At 47.2% G+C, this 18,995-nt stretch overlaps 1 protein-coding gene across 6 annotated transcripts in view; it reads right to left on the reverse strand.

Moving 5' to 3' along the window:
* Positions 1 to 18,995, reverse strand: part of akap9 (A kinase (PRKA) anchor protein 9) — a 75,571-nt gene that overhangs the window by 24,044 nt on the left and 32,532 nt on the right. For 5 of the 6 annotated variants that reach the window (XM_030348072.1, XM_030348075.1, XM_030348076.1 and 2 more), the window contains 7 exons: positions 16,773 to 17,014; positions 9,825 to 9,987; positions 5,531 to 5,625; positions 5,176 to 5,293; positions 3,688 to 3,726; positions 2,188 to 2,420; positions 1,549 to 1,668 (listed from right to left, as the gene is read on the reverse strand). In XM_030348072.1, the coding sequence (XP_030203932.1) occupies positions 1,549 to 1,668; positions 2,188 to 2,420; positions 3,688 to 3,726; positions 5,176 to 5,293; positions 5,531 to 5,625; positions 9,825 to 9,987; positions 16,773 to 17,014 (1,010 nt within the window). The remainder of the gene's footprint in view (positions 1 to 1,548; positions 1,669 to 2,187; positions 2,421 to 3,687; positions 3,727 to 5,175; positions 5,294 to 5,530; positions 5,626 to 9,824; positions 9,988 to 16,772; positions 17,015 to 18,995) is intronic. The other variant, XM_030348074.1, reaches the window with a different exon arrangement.

Genomic DNA, 18,995 nt, shown 5'->3' on the forward strand with positions numbered 1-18,995 from the left:
GGCTGGGAGGGAAGGGGGGAGTCGGGGCCGAGCGATAGATGTTGACTACAGAGGGGGGGGCTTGGAGGGGGGGGGGGGGGGGGGGGCTTGGGGAGAGATGTAGCGAACGCTAGTGGGATCTACACGGAGCTAGAAGCAATACCTTTACGATTACACCGTCCGCCTGAGAAGCCATGAGAGAGCGAGAGAGAGAGAGAGAGAGAGAGAGAGAGAGAGAGAGAGAGAGAGAGAGAGAGAGAGAGAGAGAGAGAGAGAGAGAGAGAGAGAGAGAGAGAGAGAGAGAGAGAGAGAGAGAGAGAGAGAGAGAGAGAGAGCGAGAGAGAGAGAAAGAGAGAGAGCGAAAGAGCGAGAGCGAGAGCGAGCATGAGAGAGCGTGAGAAGAGCGAGATGAAGCCCAGTGGGATCGGAGGAAGAACAGGCGGGAGGACCGGAGCAGAGATCAGGAGAGAGAGAGAGAGAGAGAGGGTGAGAGGGAGTGCAAGAAATGGGGAGAAAAAGCATGAGTTGCTATATTAGTGAAAGTTTAAGCAGGTTTTATAGAGCTGGCTATTTGACTCTAACTGGAAGGCTTTGGGTTTTGGGTGGGGGAGTTTTGATTAAACTAATTTTGAATGGAGGTTGGATTTGTGTCTAAAGTAGATTTCAGGTAGGATGGTTATGTGCTTTATACTTACAATTAGTTACAATTAATTTGTATCAACTAATGAACACTAATAGGTAATAGTTTAGAGGGTCGGGCCACACAGTATCCTACCGGAAAACTCTGTGAAAGCGAATGGCTTGCTGAGGTAATGCGAATGTAAAAGAAAAGGAGAAAGGTGGAGGAAAGATATCCCAAAATGCATTGCAACGCAGAAGAACAAACAAGAACACCACCAGACATTCGCTGCAGTTTTGTGTTCACTGCAACCTTCCTCACTTGGTTATAAAAACTCTCCTCGAGGCATTTGCATAATATTTAAGCAAGCTGACAGGGGAGGACTTGTTTTCCAGAAAAAGGCCAGTAAACCCACAAACGGAAAGACCGGCTTTGCATCTAACCAGCTTGAGACCTTTAAATGGCAAATGTTACTTGACAAAAATGTTGATGTTTAAAACACGTTAAAAACTTCTTATTTAAATGCATTAAATATAGATATATTCATAATCTTTATTACTTATTTTAATTGTTACTACTAGTATTTCCCTATTAGTATTTCTCTCCTAGGGGCCCTGGTGGCTCACCGGGTAGAGAGGTACCATTAAGGCACAGTCCTGATCGCAGGGACCCGTGTTTGATTCCAACCCGTGGTCCTAGGGTGCATGTCCTCCCCTCTACCTCCCGTACCTTCCTGTCTATCTCACTCTATCATAAAGCATAAAGAGCACAAAAATAAATCTTAAAAGCGTGTTTCTCTCCTGTACTTCTGTCGTGACAGACACAGGAATCAACTCGTCCTACTAGGACCTGCAGTGCACCTTTACAAACCACCAGGGTCCCCAAACAAGCCAAACACCTCCTCCTCCGCCCCAGGAGGTAGACTCTGTGTGCTCCCTCGCTGCCGTTACCTCCTTGCCCCTGGGGTCCGAGGCCCCCTGGAGCTTCTGGGGGTTCCTCAGCTGCTCCTCCAGCTTCTGGATCTCCTGCTGGAAGACGTCCCTCTCGTGCTCCCGGTCCACCGCTTGCTCCTGGGAGCGGATCAGGAGATCAATCACAACGTCAGGAGTGAGGAGGGAACGATGGAGGAGGCAGCGTCAGCCGGTTGTACTTAGCAACGAGATGATCGACTACATCTCTGGTACAACCGTTCCTGCCTGTTTGGACTCAGGAAACGTCTCTCTTTGCATCGCGATCTCACAACCGTTTTAAAAGGGGACATATTATACCACCAGGTTTGAGTGTGATTAGCCGTTACAAGCTGTTTTGAAAATCGGCCTCTTCCGACATCACAGGTCGGCGAGTCCACCTAGATGTATGACGGATCGATTAGCAACGTTTGCTACAGTCCACTGGGTAGACTGGTAGCCTGATCTATCCAGCACACGTCTAGGAGGCCACGCTCACTTGTGGCAGATTTTCAGCTTGTAACGGCCTGTGTTGGCTAATCACACTCACACCTGGCGGTAGAATATGTCCCCTTTAAGTTGCGTGGTTTGAAAACGCTTGTGAGAACAGCGCCCTTTCACCCGAGTGTAGTCGTGACTCACATCCAGGAACTTGCGGTTGTTCTCCATCTGCTTCTCCAGGGACTGGATCTGCTGGCGGAGGTCCCGGCTCTCGTTGCGCTGCGCCTGCTCCAGCTCGATGGAGCGGTTCACCTGCTCCTCCAGCTCCGCCTCCAGCTGCTTCACCTGCTTGCCCAGGTCCGAGCTGTCCTTCTCCGCCTGCCGCTGCACCTCCACCTTCTCCTTCATCAGCTTCTCCGTCTCCTCCAGCAGGTCTGCGCGGGGTCGGGGAGGGGGGCGGAGAACTGAGGTCAAGTTTTTGGTTATGAAGGATTCTGTTTTGGGGTTCTTGTTGTTGTTGTTGTTGTTGTTAGGTTGAGAGATTGAGGTTTGATTTCCGATTAATCAGATGTTGAGGCTTTGCAGAGTCTAAGGTTTTGCAATTTTAAGTCCTTTGCATGAAAATGAGCTGTATTTTCGAATACATAACAGTCTGATTGTATGTAAAACAATGTCTTACATACAGTATATGACAATGTTCTGTACGTGTTGTTATCATTCAGTCACATTACCCATTTGAATTTAATAACTTGAATATTCATCCCAATTCATTCACATTTTCTTTGTTTTCTTGCCTCACTCTACGTTCTATAATTTGTATTTTTTTTTTTATTTTATTTATAATTTGTCTATAAATTGCATTTCTATGTTTATCATCGTCACTAGGTCATCTCCTTTAGTAACCTCAGACTCTCCAGGACCACCTCGAACATCTTCCCCATCATTGGGTTTTTCATTCCCCCCCTAATACAACCATGCCCCATTTTGTCCCAGTGTCTCCAAGGCCGTCACCAGTGAGCCCGTTTCCCCGCTGCGACCAGGATCAAACCCCATTGGGTTAGTGCAAAGGTTAGACCAAAGGGAGCGAGGTGAGAGAGTGCAGGAGACAAACCCAAAGACAAGACAAACCTAGACATTGGACATACGCATGCCCAGCGTGTGATTCCACAGGCATGGACGAGGAGGGGGGGGGTTGCTCGATGGACAATCATCTCACAGAAAGTTGATCAACAAAAAAAATGAAAAAGAAACATCTGCCGATACAACCCGTGTGATGAGATTAGACATTAAAAGATGATTGACAATACGTAGATTGATTAAACAAACTCTTTTCATAATTAATTAACATTGACCCCATGTTAAAAAAATGTAGGGCCAACGTCCACCCAAATGTGACTGTGAGACGGGGGCGGGGGTTAACAGAGAAACAGTGGATGAGGATATTGAAAAACCAAAGAAGCTGGAAAGGACAAGAAGCAGCGGAAGCAGAGGTGAATTATTGAGCTCATTAGCAAGCGAGCTCCGACTGTCAACCGGGCGGTCAGTAGCTTGGCGATCGGTGCGTTGGTGAGTTTGGGGGAGGGGGGGGGGGGGGGGGGGGGGGGGGGAGCCATGTCACCACCACTGGACTGAGACAAGGGTTAATGAAGTAGCGGCACATAGAGAGTGGAGCGGGCGCCATGCTCAAGAGTGTGGACACACCTGCTTCAGGTGCAGCGGCCACTTCAGCATCAACTAGGCCTATGGGGGGAGGGGGAGGGGGGAGGGGGGGGAGAATAAGAGAGCACAGGGTTTCAGGCATGCGGTCGTCACTCAGGCGATACTCAGAAGAACTGTTTGTTTGGAAGGAGGTTCACAGGAGGAAGAGGTGGACCACGGATGGAGATGGAGGTGTGTGATGGGGCCTGTGTTAGGGATGCAGCAGCTCTGTGGTCAAAGAGGATGGAGGGGGAAGGGGAGGAGCCACTCGTTGGTGGTTGGTGATGATGCTAGTGAATGGCTTTCCGTCTCCACGGCGACCTGTGTGGAATTCTCAAGACTGAGTATGGAGGAGAGAAAGGTTGTTGTTTTTTTTACTTTTGGTTCGACGTTTCCTGTTAATGGGTTGCTGCGATATGTGAACAAACATCTCTGTCTGGTGAAACATTGACTGGGCATTGTTGGGTTAGATACACAGAAAGGTTTCACAGGGAAGTGTGCTATACAGCAGTACACTGATATACTACACTGATCGAACATGACAAGGTCTTTAATGCATTATATGATGTATACATATTGTATGTGATGTATTATGTTACTTACTCTCTTAGTCTAAGAACATTTTTTAAATGCGATTCCACACTGGATATTACTAAAGCATAACATGTATACATAACTATTGAGGTTTGAATGATAAAAATGTATCCTACTTTGATAGAAATGAATCCACCATTTGTATGAATGTGATTACAAAAAAAATACAGTGTATAAAGCATATGGTTTCATAAAAATAATGTCCACACCGGATTTGAGTAGGCTTTACATAGGATACAGGCTGTGGCAAGCTCTACAGGAAAGCTTTGAATGTCATTTGTTTAATTTAGTTAATCATAATAATTTATTTTGCATCCGCTGGAAACTTCATGGAATTTCAAATCATAGAATGAATACAGAATCAACCAAATACACAGCACCCATTCCTCCCCACACCTCCCGGTTGGAGCTGGTTTACCCTACACCTAAACTAAACCGTGATGTTCACAATTTGAAAACGGCGAAATTCCACAATAGCTCTGCATTAGTTTCATGTATTAACATGTTATAATATGTCAAGAATGATGAGGCTCTGGGTGTGTGGAAATTAAATACCCAAAACTAGAGAGAGAGAGTAAATAACATGGATGACAACTGATGACTTCCTGTAAAGAATCAAAATAAAAATCAATGACAGCGCAGAACAAAGTGAAGGCGAACTTGTGGATCTTGTGGAATGTGAATGGCTGTAAGGAGGTAAAAAAAACAACACCCTCTTTCTCGCAAAAAACACTTCTATAGTGCATGGCATAATTCAGTGTCATGTTTATTATCGGAGGATTACTCTTCGGCAGAGCGCTAAAAAAAGACGCAGAGAAAAATCTCAACTGAAAAATATCAACTGAACTTAAAACTGATGAGTAAGTGTGTGGCCCCGGTGCATTGTGGGATACGTACGGAGCTCGCGAGGCCCTGCCGTCTCCCTCATGGCGTCCTGCTGTCTGCCCAGCAGCTCCTTCTCCTGGTGCATGAGGAGCCGCTCCTGCTCCAGCTCGTTGAGACGGCTGGCCGTCACCTGGGGGTGCAGAGGAAAGGGGCGTGGTCAAACCAAAGGGGGCGGGGTTTCACACGAAAAAACACGAGGAAATGGAAGCCTTATTAACGCGTCGATATATTTTGTAATCAGTGCATGTATCCCATTGAGGCAGTGTGGCTTACTGGTTTAATATATTAAAATGACACCTGGCAGGATTTTTCATTGCATCTCAACAGGCTAAACTCTACCCCCACACACACAGCCTGGGTTTGTCACCTGTAACTCCTGCTCCAGGCTGAGCTGTAGCTCCTCCTTCTGCCGGGCCTGCTCCTCCAGGAGAGTCCGCTCACCTGAGTAGCCTTCAATCACACCTGGTGGGGCGAGAGATAGAGGTAGAGGTAGAGAGAGGTAGAGAGAGGTAGAGAGAGAGAGAGAGAGAGAGAGAGAGAGAGAGAGAGAGAGAGAGAGAGAGAGAGAGAGAGAGAGAGAGAGAGAGAGAATATAAATAAAGGGGGATCAAGTGGAAACAAACATCTACTATAGAATGCCTTGATATTCATCCTGGGAAATTTTGCAGACATGCAATGTTTGCTTTCACACACTGTGTGGCGTATCTTTATAATACCCCTCAATCAACCCAAATACAAACAGACACACACACACACACACACACAGGAGGAACAACACCAAAAAAGTAACAAACACAAGCCGAATCGTACACAAACAACGGCAACCTTGTATACAGCATGTGTGTGCCATGCACTCACAATAGGCGGCATTTCTGACCCATTTTACTTTACAGGATGTGTACGAACAAGAGGACAACGAAGCACTGATCCATTTTCCCACATTCTGTCACAGGTCAGCAAGCAGCAGTCGTAGCGCTCGCGCACGCACGCACGCACACACACACCCACGCACGCACGCACGCACACACACACACACACCCACGCACGCACACACACACACACACACACCCACGCACGCACACACACACGCACGCACGCACGAACACTCTCACACCTGCCCCTCCCCACACACACAAACACACAATTACTTTAGCGGTCTTTAAATGCGGGACATTTGTAGAGATCATATTGTTGGTAAACTACGTTATATTAACATTAATAAAATAAAAGATTTACTCATGGGTATCTCTGTTGTTTCTAAATAAAAGACACATTAACAACTAGTCTTAACCTGAAAACCAGTTAATGCATACTGTGTATCTGCGTGCATATGTGTGTGTGCGTGCATGCGTGTGCGAGTGTGGCATGTGACCTAAAGGAAAAGCCCCTACACCCAGGATGGATTTCATCTTTGTTGTAACATTGGTTCAACTCCACAAAGACTTCAGAAGCCACCTCACACTGTGCCCTATTTGCCGAAGGAGTGGACGGCCGTCAAATACACATCACCTCTCTGGTGCATCCTCAGCTCACCAGCCGACCGTTGCTACGACTAACATTCATTTTCACGTAGTTACAGCTGCCGATATGAAACTGCGTCTCTGCGTACATAACCGGTAGATAACGGGATTCGAAAACCTCCCTGTTTCGTTTATTATTTTTTAATTAGTGAATGATTTTTAGTATACCTGGATGGACTCATGAACTAAAATAGATTGTCTTTGAATCTGTTCCATGGAAAGAGTCGCGGTGGTGGTGTGAAGAGAACGGGTTCCTTAGTGATTTATAAGCCAATTATACCCCCCGGGGAGAGGCGGGTGTTGGCCCGGTCTCGTAGAGACGCACAAATCAAACAAACCGATGCATGCAGCCAGACGACACCCATTGACAACGCGAAGGGGAGCGAAACTCAGAGGAACAAAACGCACACAAAGAAGGTACATTAGGTCAATGTGTGCTCGCCCATGATGGGAGTAAAAAAAAAGCATGGATCTCATTCATGAGAATAGAAAGGAAAAATGGTTAACGCCCGATATACTATGCTTCCATCTTTTGATTTATGGCTCCCAAAACCTCATGACAGACTCATAATCACGCTTTGACACAACCCACTCAACTGTGTCCAATTACTTTTCAATAGCAGTGATTATCCCTAGCCTAGCGATTGTTAGTACTTGCACTTAGTTCTATGATGATCTTTACTGTACCGACAGCGATAATTGTTTCACCTCTTATGACAAATGTACTTATTATGAGTCACTTTGGATGAAAGCATTTGCTAAATGCACTAAATGTAAATATCACGTAATGATCGATGCATTACACATTTACCCCGATTTCTAGATAGATCTTTCCTCTATAAACCTTCCTTTGAATGAGCGTCGATTTGCTTTGCGATTTTTTCTCATCCGTCTGCCAATAACACAATCCTCGTCTGTGTTTGCGTTGTGTTTGTTTGTGCGTTTGTGTACGGGCTTCACGGTAACACGAGCCCACGTCTCTTCCTGCTGCCCTCCCCAGGACCTCAGGGTGGGTGGCTGCTGTGGTTTCCAGCCTCGTCTAATGGTTATTGTTTCCTCCACAAGAGGAGGATCCTCTCTTTCTCGGGGCCTGGTTCAGAACCAGTTTGGAGATGCGGCCCCCGCCCTGCGTCTGGGCGGGCTCCAGATTAGGGACACAAAAGAACAGAGAGCTCACGCTGTCCTGGTGTCAGCGGCGTAGAAACACGACCATGGCAAGAAAACGCAACAAGGAAATTCCCGTTGTTATTTTGGGCCTGGAGACTCTGGGGATGTATGAACGTGTCGCATGCGTTCCGAACTGGGAATCGAACCCTGATCTTCGGTGCTTTGAAGCCGCAGCGCAGCAATCGACTGGGCCCCAGGCTGATGGAATGGAATGGGGAAATCTATATAAATAAATATCTATACAGACAAGTTTCATTTCTTTCAGCCCGCTCCGCCCAACAAAATGGTAGCACGACAGCGCACCTATAAACAATTCCTCATAGCTATGCTGTGGGGCGTGAATGATAAGAAATAACTTTTCGTGTCATCCGGACTCCCTCGGCACATACGGCCGGGCCTGACACGAGATGATCCGGCTTTAGGACGGCAAATATTGACCATCCTTCAACACCTTTTATCCCATTACAGCCACTAACTCAAACAGCCAACCAGGATGCTAAGACACGAGGATACATAACATACTACCATAATGGATACTCCCCCAGACACTCAGTCTTCAGGAGAGTGAAGATATCACTCACCATTGTTCATAATGGGCCAAAATCTATTTTTATTTCCCCTACAAGCCTGGAGAAAATATTGTGTTTCCTTTTGTGACCACACCGTGTGGTTATGGAGAATGGCTTGAGTGTATTAAGTGTTTGTGAATGTGAACGTGCGTTTGTTGTGTGTGCGTGTGTTTGTACGTGTGCATACGTGTGTGTGTGTGTACGCGTGTGTGAGTGTGAGTGTGTTTCAAGCCCCCTCTTCAAGCAGCTGTCTCTGACTGGGGGAAATACACACACCAGGTCAGCACGCACACACAAACCTACCGGCGCACAAACACTCGCAGACTTAGCGATCACAATCCTCTCTTCACATCCCTCACATGCCCCAAGACAGGTACTCATCATTATATTTTTAACACAATCATTCGACAGTGCACGTGCATGCAGAACGACCCTCACGTTTAGTCAGATCCTGTGAAGTGATACACACTGGTGTCATAGACTATCATTTGTTGTCTTTTGACGACAGATGCTAATACACTTTCTACTAAAGCGGACAGCTGATTCCCTCCTCCGAAACACACACCACTAAAAAACAAAACAAAAACATATACACACATTGCACTAAAAGGCAACGCAATGTGACGCTTGTCTGATACACGGGCTGATAACTCATAACTCATAAACAAGCCATAACCATAGCATGCAAAGAATAAAGCCATATATACAACAGGAATAAATCAAAGAATCAAACAATATAACCATATCTCTGAACTTTACCCCCGGGACAACAATGAAATTACCCTAAATCAGGTGACAGGCCAGAGAAGCTTGTTTATAATTCCATGTTTTTTTCCAAAGAGACTTACAGTAAATGTGTGTCTTATAGGAGAAGACAGGGGGTTAGACAGCGGATACAGATAGAGTCTAACCTCTGCAGTGCACCCTTTAAACCCTAAAGAGTAATCAGGTTTGATGACCTCCAAACAGATGTATGATGTCCGAAAGACCAGGCCTACCAGCCTACCCAGTGACTGTACCACCAAGGTATGTTGATTGATCCACCCATCGTTCATCTGGGTGTACTCTCACACGTACGGGGTCAGGGATTAACATTTAAATGTTTGGCCCCTGGTCCAGTCGGGCCAATGGGTCTGAGTCTGGAACATACTGGCCTTAAGGCAATCATTTCAGGCCCCCAGTGAAAGTTACAATCATCAGCATTAGGGGCCAGCTTTACTTGCGTTACTTTTCTCGCATACACCTGTCCCGATCGTGGCGGTGAGTGAAACACTGTCCCGGCATGACTTTCTTCATGGGCACCCCTTGACCCTGTCCTGTAACAGCATCCGGTGATAACATAGTGGCTCTTTAAACCAGGTAAAACAGAAGCACCACTACGCCCTCCCCCTCCAGCGGGCCTTACCCTCGGCCCGGTGCAGCTCGAGGGCCAGCTGCTCGCGGGCGCGCGCCTCCTCCGCCAGCCGCTCCTGGAGCTCCTCCTGCCGCTGAAGGAGTTCCCCCACCTCCTGGTTGTGGCGGAAGGACTCGCGCATCAGCTCCGTCTGGGTGACCCGGGCGTGCTCCAGCTAGCAGGGAGGGGAGAGCAGAGGGGGAGACCACGGGTGAGAGGGGGGAGACCACGGGTGAGAGGGGGGAGACCACGGGTGAGAGGGGGGAGAGACGTCGAGTGAGAGGGGGCGAGAGACGACGTTTGAGTGGTGGGAGAGACGAGGGAGACGACGAGTGAGAGGGGGGAGAGACAACGAGGGAGAAGGGGGGAGACCACGGGTGAGAGGGGGGAGACACCCAGTGAGAGGGGGGAGAGACAACGAGGGAGAGGGGAGAGATGACGAGGGAGAGACAACGAGGGAGAGGGGGGAGACGACGATGGAGAGGGGGGAGAGACAACGGGGGAGAGGGGGGAGACGACGATTGAGAGGGGGGAGAGACAACGAGGGAGAGGGGGGAGGCGACGAGGGAGAGGGGGGAGACGACGGGTGAGAGGGGGGAGAGACACCCAGTGAGAGGGGGGAGAGACAACGAGGGAGAGGGAGGAGACGACGGGTGAGAGGGGGGAGACACCCAGTGAGAGGGGGGAGAGACAACGAGGGAGAGGGGGGAGAGGGCAAAGAGAGAAGGTGGCTGATGTGTTCTGGTGAAGAATCTGCTAATCAGCACCCAAATACAATTTTGGGGTATTTTCTTGCACTTGCAAACGTAATGTGTTGAAAGTTGATGTCTGACCCTTAGAAGACCTGGGTGGGACCCTAAGTAGGTATTGACAGGGTTAGAGCAACTATGTATTAGTGCAGTTATTGACATGATTAAAGCAGCTTTGTGTTAGAGTACGCAATGACATGGTTAGCATTGTTACATCTTAGTGTAGTTATTGACAGGATTAAAGCAGCTTTAAATGAGGGTGGGTAATGACATGGTTAGCATAGCTATGTCTTAGTGTAGGTATTGACAAGGTTAGACAACAACAAGGTATATTACCAACTGTTTTGAAGCATATGTTTATCCCAATTTTATTATCTATCTATATTGAGCAGCACCGGTTTACATTTTTTGTTTTCTCTCCGTCAACTTCGGCTCAGCGCATTGATTAAAGATGAGTGAAATAATTTTCTTGACAATATACAGTGCATTTATTTATTTTATCTTTACTATTATGAGTCACTTTAAACTGGCAATGTAGTTGATGGCAGTTTAATGTCGGTTTCAATGTGAAACGCAAAGACACTCCTTGAGATGCTGAGATTAAAGTGATGTCACGTTTTTTGGCTCAAGAAAGCCGGCTGTTTCTGACAAGAGGTAAACAAAGTCAGTGTACGTCTCTACAGTAAACATCCATACGGTAAACTCTGGCAGAATCTCCAAAACACATATCCCTATCTCACTGAGCAAAGGTCACGTCATAACCGTGTCCACTGGCAACCAGGAAACTGTGACCTTTTCTCAGATACAAACTCTCCCCCACATACACACACACACGAGACAACAGATACACATGCGTGACTTCATGAAACCACCCCAGGGCGAAAAGTAGAACTAATGAAACTAACGACAACTTGAAGTATACGCGGAAAAAAGTATGTTTGTACAGAACACACCGGCAGAAGATCAACAGAAGTGCAAGGTCTGACAGGGCAGTCAGGAGACTGCTTGACAGAGGTTTGACAGAGAGGCTTCTCTTCCCAACCAGCACGAAGCGCAGAACCTTCAACCATGAATCCAACACAACACCACTAACCCATCCAACCCACTGAATCCCTCCATAGATCCACAAAAACACCCCCGGTGTTCAAACACTTACAGTATAGGGGGGCGTGGGGAGGGAGATTTTGGACACCACCTTAAGCAGGTGTCCGTTCTCGCGGTGGTTGATGTGGGAGATCTGAGTCTGCACCACCACGGCGTTCTTCTCGTTCAGGACCGAGGTGAAGGGGAAGGGTCGCGGCAGGGGCACGCGCGACTCCACCTCGTACACGTCCTGGTCCACGCCGTCCAGCCACACCACGCTGTTGTGGGCGCTGGAGTTCCAGTAGGACTTGTACGAATCCATGGCGGCGGTGGGGGAACTACGCCGAGACTCACTGCCCGACAACGGTGTTGACAACGGCGTCGCTCACTCAAACATCGGCTGGCGACTGGCCAACTGACTTTTCTTGTCTTCTTAAAACAACAGTTGATCAAACCGTCTCGTTCCGTCGTACTCCATGGGAACAGTCTTCTCTGCCTCACCGATGCTTCCTCGGGGGCCAATCAGGTCAACCGATATCCACAAACTGAACATACACACGATACTCCGTGGGGGGTGGGGGGGGGTAGGTAAGGTTGTTATGTGTGGCAGCAGTAGCTCAGAGCAACAGCAGTCTCCTTCCTACGTCTCTCGCTCAGCGCCCGGCTCCGGCTAGAGTCAACATTCAGCGCGGCTGAAGAGGTAGTGGCTTTTCTCTTTTTTTTCTTTTTCTCTCCTCCTTCCTTTAGCGTCACCTCTGATCACATGTCAAGCCAGCGGGGGCGAGTCCGCCAGGTGTCAGGTGGAGGTGGAGACGTGGAATCCTCGCCCAAGGAGCGGGAGAACTCGTACGGCCGCCGAGGAGGTAGGACGTCCGCTCGCGTCCGGGAAGAGAGTCATAGTCCCGGGGTGGGGAGCGCCCTAAGCCCGGTGGGGCTGGAGGTTGGTCCTGGGGGGGAACGCCAACCGCGGACCACGTGGAGGTAAGTCCTTCAAACGAATGTTTTGTGTTTCCCCGAGTGAATGGTTTTGAGTTTCTTTGCCTGGTAATCTCTCGCTCTCTTGGTGCTTCCTCTCCCTCCGTCTCTCTCTGGTTACTGAGTGGAGCCGTAACCGCGGCGCACACCCCCCCTGACGACTAGCCTCCCCCCCCCCCCCCTCACTCTCCCTCTCCTTTCTCTTTCCCTTTCTCGCTCTCTCTCTGTGCTCGCTCACTGGAGGTTCGTCAACAATGCCGTGCCGCCGTGGCAACCGTGACCCGCCGGGAAGCCTAGCCCTTGGGGAACCCCCCCCCACCACCACCACCACCACCACCAACTCCCCCTCACAGCGCTACCCCTCCCCTGGATTGTTTCTTTCCAAGTCAGTGCAGCCAGTGAAGGGTGAAATGTCTGATCCAGGTCGTGCTCTCCTTCAGTGTCTCTCTCTCTACCTTGTTCCCTCTCTCTCTCTCACACACACTCTCTGCCTTGCTCCCTCTATTTCCCTCTCACTATCTCTCACACACACACTCTCTGCCTTGCTCCCTCTATTTCCCACTCACTATCTCACACACACACACTCTCTGCCTTGCTTTCTCTATCCCTCTCTCACACACACACACAAACACACACACACACACACTCGCTCGGCCATGCTCGCTCTAGTTCCCTCTCGCTGCTGCTCTCTTGCCCCCCTCTCTCGTGCTCTGCTGTCAGTTGCTCCACACGGCCAGCGTGCTCCGACCTCATGCGACGGTACCTCATGTACTCGTTCCGGACGCTTCTCCTTGATTTCCAACACCAAAAACACAACCAAACCCTTTGCTTGCTCCCTGTTCTCCCTTCACCGGGGCGTTGTCACTTTCATAGGTCGCTCTCCAGAAGGACAGGCTTAAAAAAGGATTAAATCCCAATGTCCCAGTTTTTCAGTGTGTGTTTTTTTTCCAGCCGTCTGTCCGTGTACTTCCTATGTGTGCACAGATCAGGATAAGTGCCTTGCAGAACGGGGCGGGACGCAGGTGTGTCTTCAAGCCCCGGGGCCGAGTCAGCTCAGGTAGATTTGCAAACAGCGCAAGCTCATTCACACGCTCTCTCTCTCTGACAGACCGAGACAGAAACACACACCCACACGCACACGCACCACACACACACACACAATACAAAGAACCCCTGCACACACACCCTATATTCCTTCTCTTTCTTCTTTGACACAAACTTGTCAAACTGGATCCACTGTCTTTGTAGACACAGTAAGCCTTATTCCATTTTGATTAGGATAATTTACAAGTTTTGAAGTGTTGAGGATTATTTCCCCCACGTGGCTCGTCCTCTTCCTCCGTTCAAGCGTCGTTCTAATCTCAAAACGCACACGAACCACAATCAGACTATGTAGACACAGGTTGCTTATACCATTTTGATTAGGATAATATACACGTTTTGAAGCATTGAGGATTATTTCCCCCTCATGGCTCCTCCTCCCCCTCCCTCTGCCTCGTTCAAGTGTCGTTCTAATCTCAAAACGCACAAAGGCCACAATCCAGACCGGGTCAACCCTCACTGACCCACTGTGGCGAGTAAGCAAAGCAATCACCACGTCGGGGAAAATCATTTACCAAACGCCAACCAGCGATAGATGCACCACAACATTCCTGAGGAGCTCTCCGCCGGAACCAACCGCCACTCCGGGTGATCCACTGATTGATACCAAGTCGTAGTGGCGGCCATAACTCACGAGACAAACGCTTGTTCGATCGATCGCCGTAGTGGTAGTCGTAGCGGTAAGGATCGTTTGTTGCTAGCCGCTAGCTGTTCAAGCTGATTGCTAAACGTTATAATTACGTGTCCGTGGGAAGTGGTGGAAGACAGGGCGTTGAGCTACGAGATGGGATACACAGCCGGGGCTTGTCAAACATGTTTTTATTGAAAGATGGATGCCCCGTGGGGTCTGTGTCAGTCACTCACTGTGGTGGTTCAGAATGCACTAACCAGTCTAACACTGGCTCACTTATAGTGGGCTAACAATACACCCTCACGCAGAAACACACACGTACACATGCACAAACAAACACAATTTATCCAAACCAGGGATTGTTTAAATTCGGGCAACGCGAGAAAACGTTACATTTGGAGTTTACCTCCCCAAATAACTTAAATCTGCACTATCGTGGATTGAGCTGGGCATAAATAGAGCAGAATAAAGCCTGGTAATCAAACTAGAATAAGACGAAAGTCCCTGGATGGATTGACCTGTGGATGGACACGTTTAATTCTTGAGAAACTTTCTAGTTCAGATATTTTATAATGCAGTAAGTAGTTCCAGTTTAAAACGTACATTGTGCAGTTTTAAAGTACATCAAAAACCAGGACCAGTATGCGAATAAATGATATGTGCACACATGTGCAAATGCTTGATCTCATTTACTGCATTCATTCAGATAGTAGATGAAATGCGGTGTGTACCATTTAATTTCATTTGTTGTTTTGGATCAATTCTCCAAACAGAGTCGAGAGTCGAGAGTTGAGGAACCAACTCAAAAGTGTCTTAAATAATGCAACCGTTTTATAAGAAAAATAAAACCTACATTATTGAAACATACATTTCATCATGCTATGTGCCGACCGTGCACTCAGCGAGTCATAGCGCACTTTAGTGACGCTTGGCCAGAGACCGGGTGCTATTTTTAGATGGCCAAGATAAAGGGCATTTTGCCGTGTGTAATGTGTTGCGTACTAGCCAAGGGGGAAGACTCTAGCTAGTTAGCTTAGCACAATTAGTGCATCACAGTTAGCGTAGCACATGAAACAGCCTGGCGCACGCTGGCCTCTGGCTGGGATCTGAGGCTCCGACACTCGTGTGTGTGTGTGTGTGTGAGTGAGTGAGTGAGTGAGTGAGTGAGTGAGTGAGTGAGTGAGTGAGTGAGTGAGTGAGTGAGTGAGTGAGTGAGTGAGTGAGTGAGTGAGTGAGTGAGTGAGTGAGTGAGTGAGTGAGTGAGTGAGTGAGTGAGTGAGTGAGTGAGTGAGTGAGTGAGTGAGTGTGTGTGTGTGTGCGCGCGCGCGTGCGTGCGTGCGTGCGAGTGCTTGGACAGGCTAAAGGGGGGTAGGGCTATTATTTGATGCAGAATTCCGATAGGTCGAGTGGCCAGACAAAGGGGCTCATGCAAATGGGGTCTGGTATCTATAGGCAACCGCCGGGAATGAGACGACCCTATTGTCACTAGATTCTAGACCGCACAACTTTGTTGACGGTGAAAATTCTGCAGCCTCATCCCTATTCTGTCGTTTTTTTTTTGGACTCTTGGAAGACTAACATGGATACATGATGCACTGACTGTTTGCGTGGTGTTTGCGTGTGTGTTTGCGTCTTTGCGGGGTACAACATTTTGAATAAAGCCTAGTGTGTTGACGTAGCGTTTAGATCTGTCGGTCGGATTTAGGAACAAACCAACCCAGCTGTTTACAACTCACACATTCCGTTCATTCTTATAAAAACAGGACCACATGTATTGTGATCTGATTATAGACTTTGTCTGCCAACGTTAAAACTATGACAGAAACAGTACTTATGATGCCAAGTTATGTCACAAATTTAAATATAGGAAGGTTACTAACTATGACAAACATATTTTTCATATTTCTATGCATATATATGTTCTATGTTATGAGTCTTACCCACCCATAGGTTTATAACAGGTTTGTTTTTATTTATGTAGAAACAGATTTGCTTTATGTCATTCTTACTTGATAGGTATATGATAATAGTGTTTTTTTGCAGCAAAGTGTAACATTCAAGTAACAGAGTTGTAAGCCACAGCGGTGATGAACATTGGAAAAATTGCCTTAAACCTGCAGTATGTAGAACTTCTCACAGCCCCTAGTGGCCTGTGTTGCAGCTACAGTTAAAAATAATTAGAAAGAGAAAAATTCCCTGGATGGATTGACTCGTGGAGGGATGTGAAACTCTCTTATTAAAATATTTTTTTCAATGGAGTTAAAAGCTGCAGCCAAAAAGTGACATAGTGCAGGTTTAAAGTGCCATCACATTGTTATAATAATAGAGAACAATAAAAAGGACGACAATACAATTGAGTGCAGTGATGAGGTTGGGCCAGGGAGTGCCCGGGCTCCGTGCCGGCTGATCTCCGCTTCCTACCTGGTCGCTGCTCTCTGCAATGGCCACCAGCATTCGCTCCAGGGCCTTCTGGAGCCGGCTACTGGTTCCCAGCAGGGACTCTTGGTCTTCCAGCAAGCTCAGGACCCCCGTGGACAGGAGGGCCGGGTCGTCCGGGGCCACAGTCCCCCCTGGGCCTCCGTCGGCCTCCGCCACACCGGACCAGGCGATGGATGACTCATCCGCACTCGACTCACTGCCCTGGAAGCTGTCTGCCGCAGAACCTGGAATTACACACACACACACACAAAATAGACACACACGTTAGTTAGCATTCAATACAGTTTAACAATCCTGTACTTGGGATGCAGGGATCGATTTTTCTCACCAAAGGGGAGTTCAATTGCTTGATAAAGAGGTAGAGGCCCAATCCCATTTCTACCCCTTACCCCTCCCCCATGTTTTGAGGGGGAAGGGGAAGGGGAAAGGGGAAGGGGTAAGGGGTAGAAGTGGGATTGGATCTAAGGCCCAATCCCATTTCTACCCCTCACCCCTCCCCCTTAGCCCTTCAAAACAAGGGGGAGGGGTAAGGGGAAGGGGTAAGGGGTAGAAATGGGATTGGGCCTAAGTGTAAGTAAGTACATACACCATAGATGCACATATATGGACTTTGTGTTTGTGGTATAGAAATATATGTACCTGAGTAACATTAGATAGAATATGCACTGAGTCATCAACTTCAAATATTATAAACTGTAAAAAAAACTATAAAAATCCTCCTAGGGCACTTTCTATACATAAGAAGCATGCATGCTACCACCAACAGGCCAATGATTGTTAGTGCTGCGGCAAAACCCTCAGGTTAAAAGTATCAGACAAATCAAACAAGAACACTAACGGTGCAAAATTATATTTTTACACTATTAGATAGCTTCACATTGAATACAATCATAACCAACAAAACTAAAATAAAAAGGTAACAAATGTTAGGTCATATGGGCTTCATTAATCCCAGAATATACGTACATTTGGGCCAACAATTGAAGTAGTGGATAAGTTTTAAATGTGTCTGGTCTTCAATGTTGACCTGGATATAAAGGACACTGTGTACTACATCATGTGACCAAGCCTGGGGTGTGTATTGAAGGAGTTGTTCAAACACAATGCTGTTCTGAACCGGATGGACCCGCTGTTAAACAGGAACTCAAGATGAAGGTAGGCGACTTAAAAAGGTGCAATGCACAAAATAAACGTTCACTACAGATTTCACGATATCAAGTGTAATCACTTTTTATAAGATTGGATAAATGCAGAAGTTGTATTCTTTTGAATTTTATAGTGCAGTGTCTCTGGCATTTGTTGAGCAATAACAGGCCTGATCATTATGAAATAAAGGACTATCATAAACACCCTTTTGGTCACCTCATTTAAACAAAGTTTATAAGAACATCAAGGTTTCTTTTAGCGTGGCTGGCCCCAGTGGGAATTGAAGCACTAACCTCGGCAGTATTAACACCAGGCTCTACCAGATGAGCTAACACAAGCAAATGACCCATAGACTGGATAGAGAGTACAACACGTAGTATTTTTCTCTCCATCTGGGATCCGTTTACTTTGCATTTTGTGTGTTTTAATTCACCCATTATTTTACCCATCTATCAAACCCTCCAGGGCAAAACAACATATTTGTATTGTTTTGTACTTTTATTAATTGATCAATACACCATAATCATTATTAGGTGGTACAATACCACCGTCATCAGTGTCAATTCAGTGCGACTTTAAATGTTTGATTCATGGGATAAGCAACCCTACGATGGCGGCTCCGAATCAACTGTAATTAAAATGGTAGAACTCTTTACAAGGTAGAAATCATTGACATGTCATTTTGATGGGCCTAACAGCCTTTCTTGTAAACCAGTTAGACAAGGTCTGCAGGACTAGTGACAGCAATTTTCTCTTGTCAAATACCAACCCATTAAATCTCTACCATCTGCCGCCAAATGATTGGAATGTTCCTCCTGTGTTAAAAGGCGTGACCATCAGACACTTCATGCTTAATGATTTGAACTTTTAATCAAAGTAGCAGCTTTACAAATCCACATTTGCCATATAAAATTGTATCAAAGCCTCTAAGCCCCATAAGAACCCCCCCCCCCCCAGTATATAATACGAGCAGCATGTCAATTCAATTAATAATAATTCAAAAGAAAATAACAAGCAAGCACTCAATCAATCAATCAATCAATCATTCATAGACGAAAA

Source organism: Gadus morhua, chromosome 22, assembly GCF_902167405.1.
Source record: "Gadus morhua chromosome 22, gadMor3.0, whole genome shotgun sequence".
Taxonomy (NCBI): domain Eukaryota; kingdom Metazoa; phylum Chordata; class Actinopteri; order Gadiformes; family Gadidae; genus Gadus; species Gadus morhua.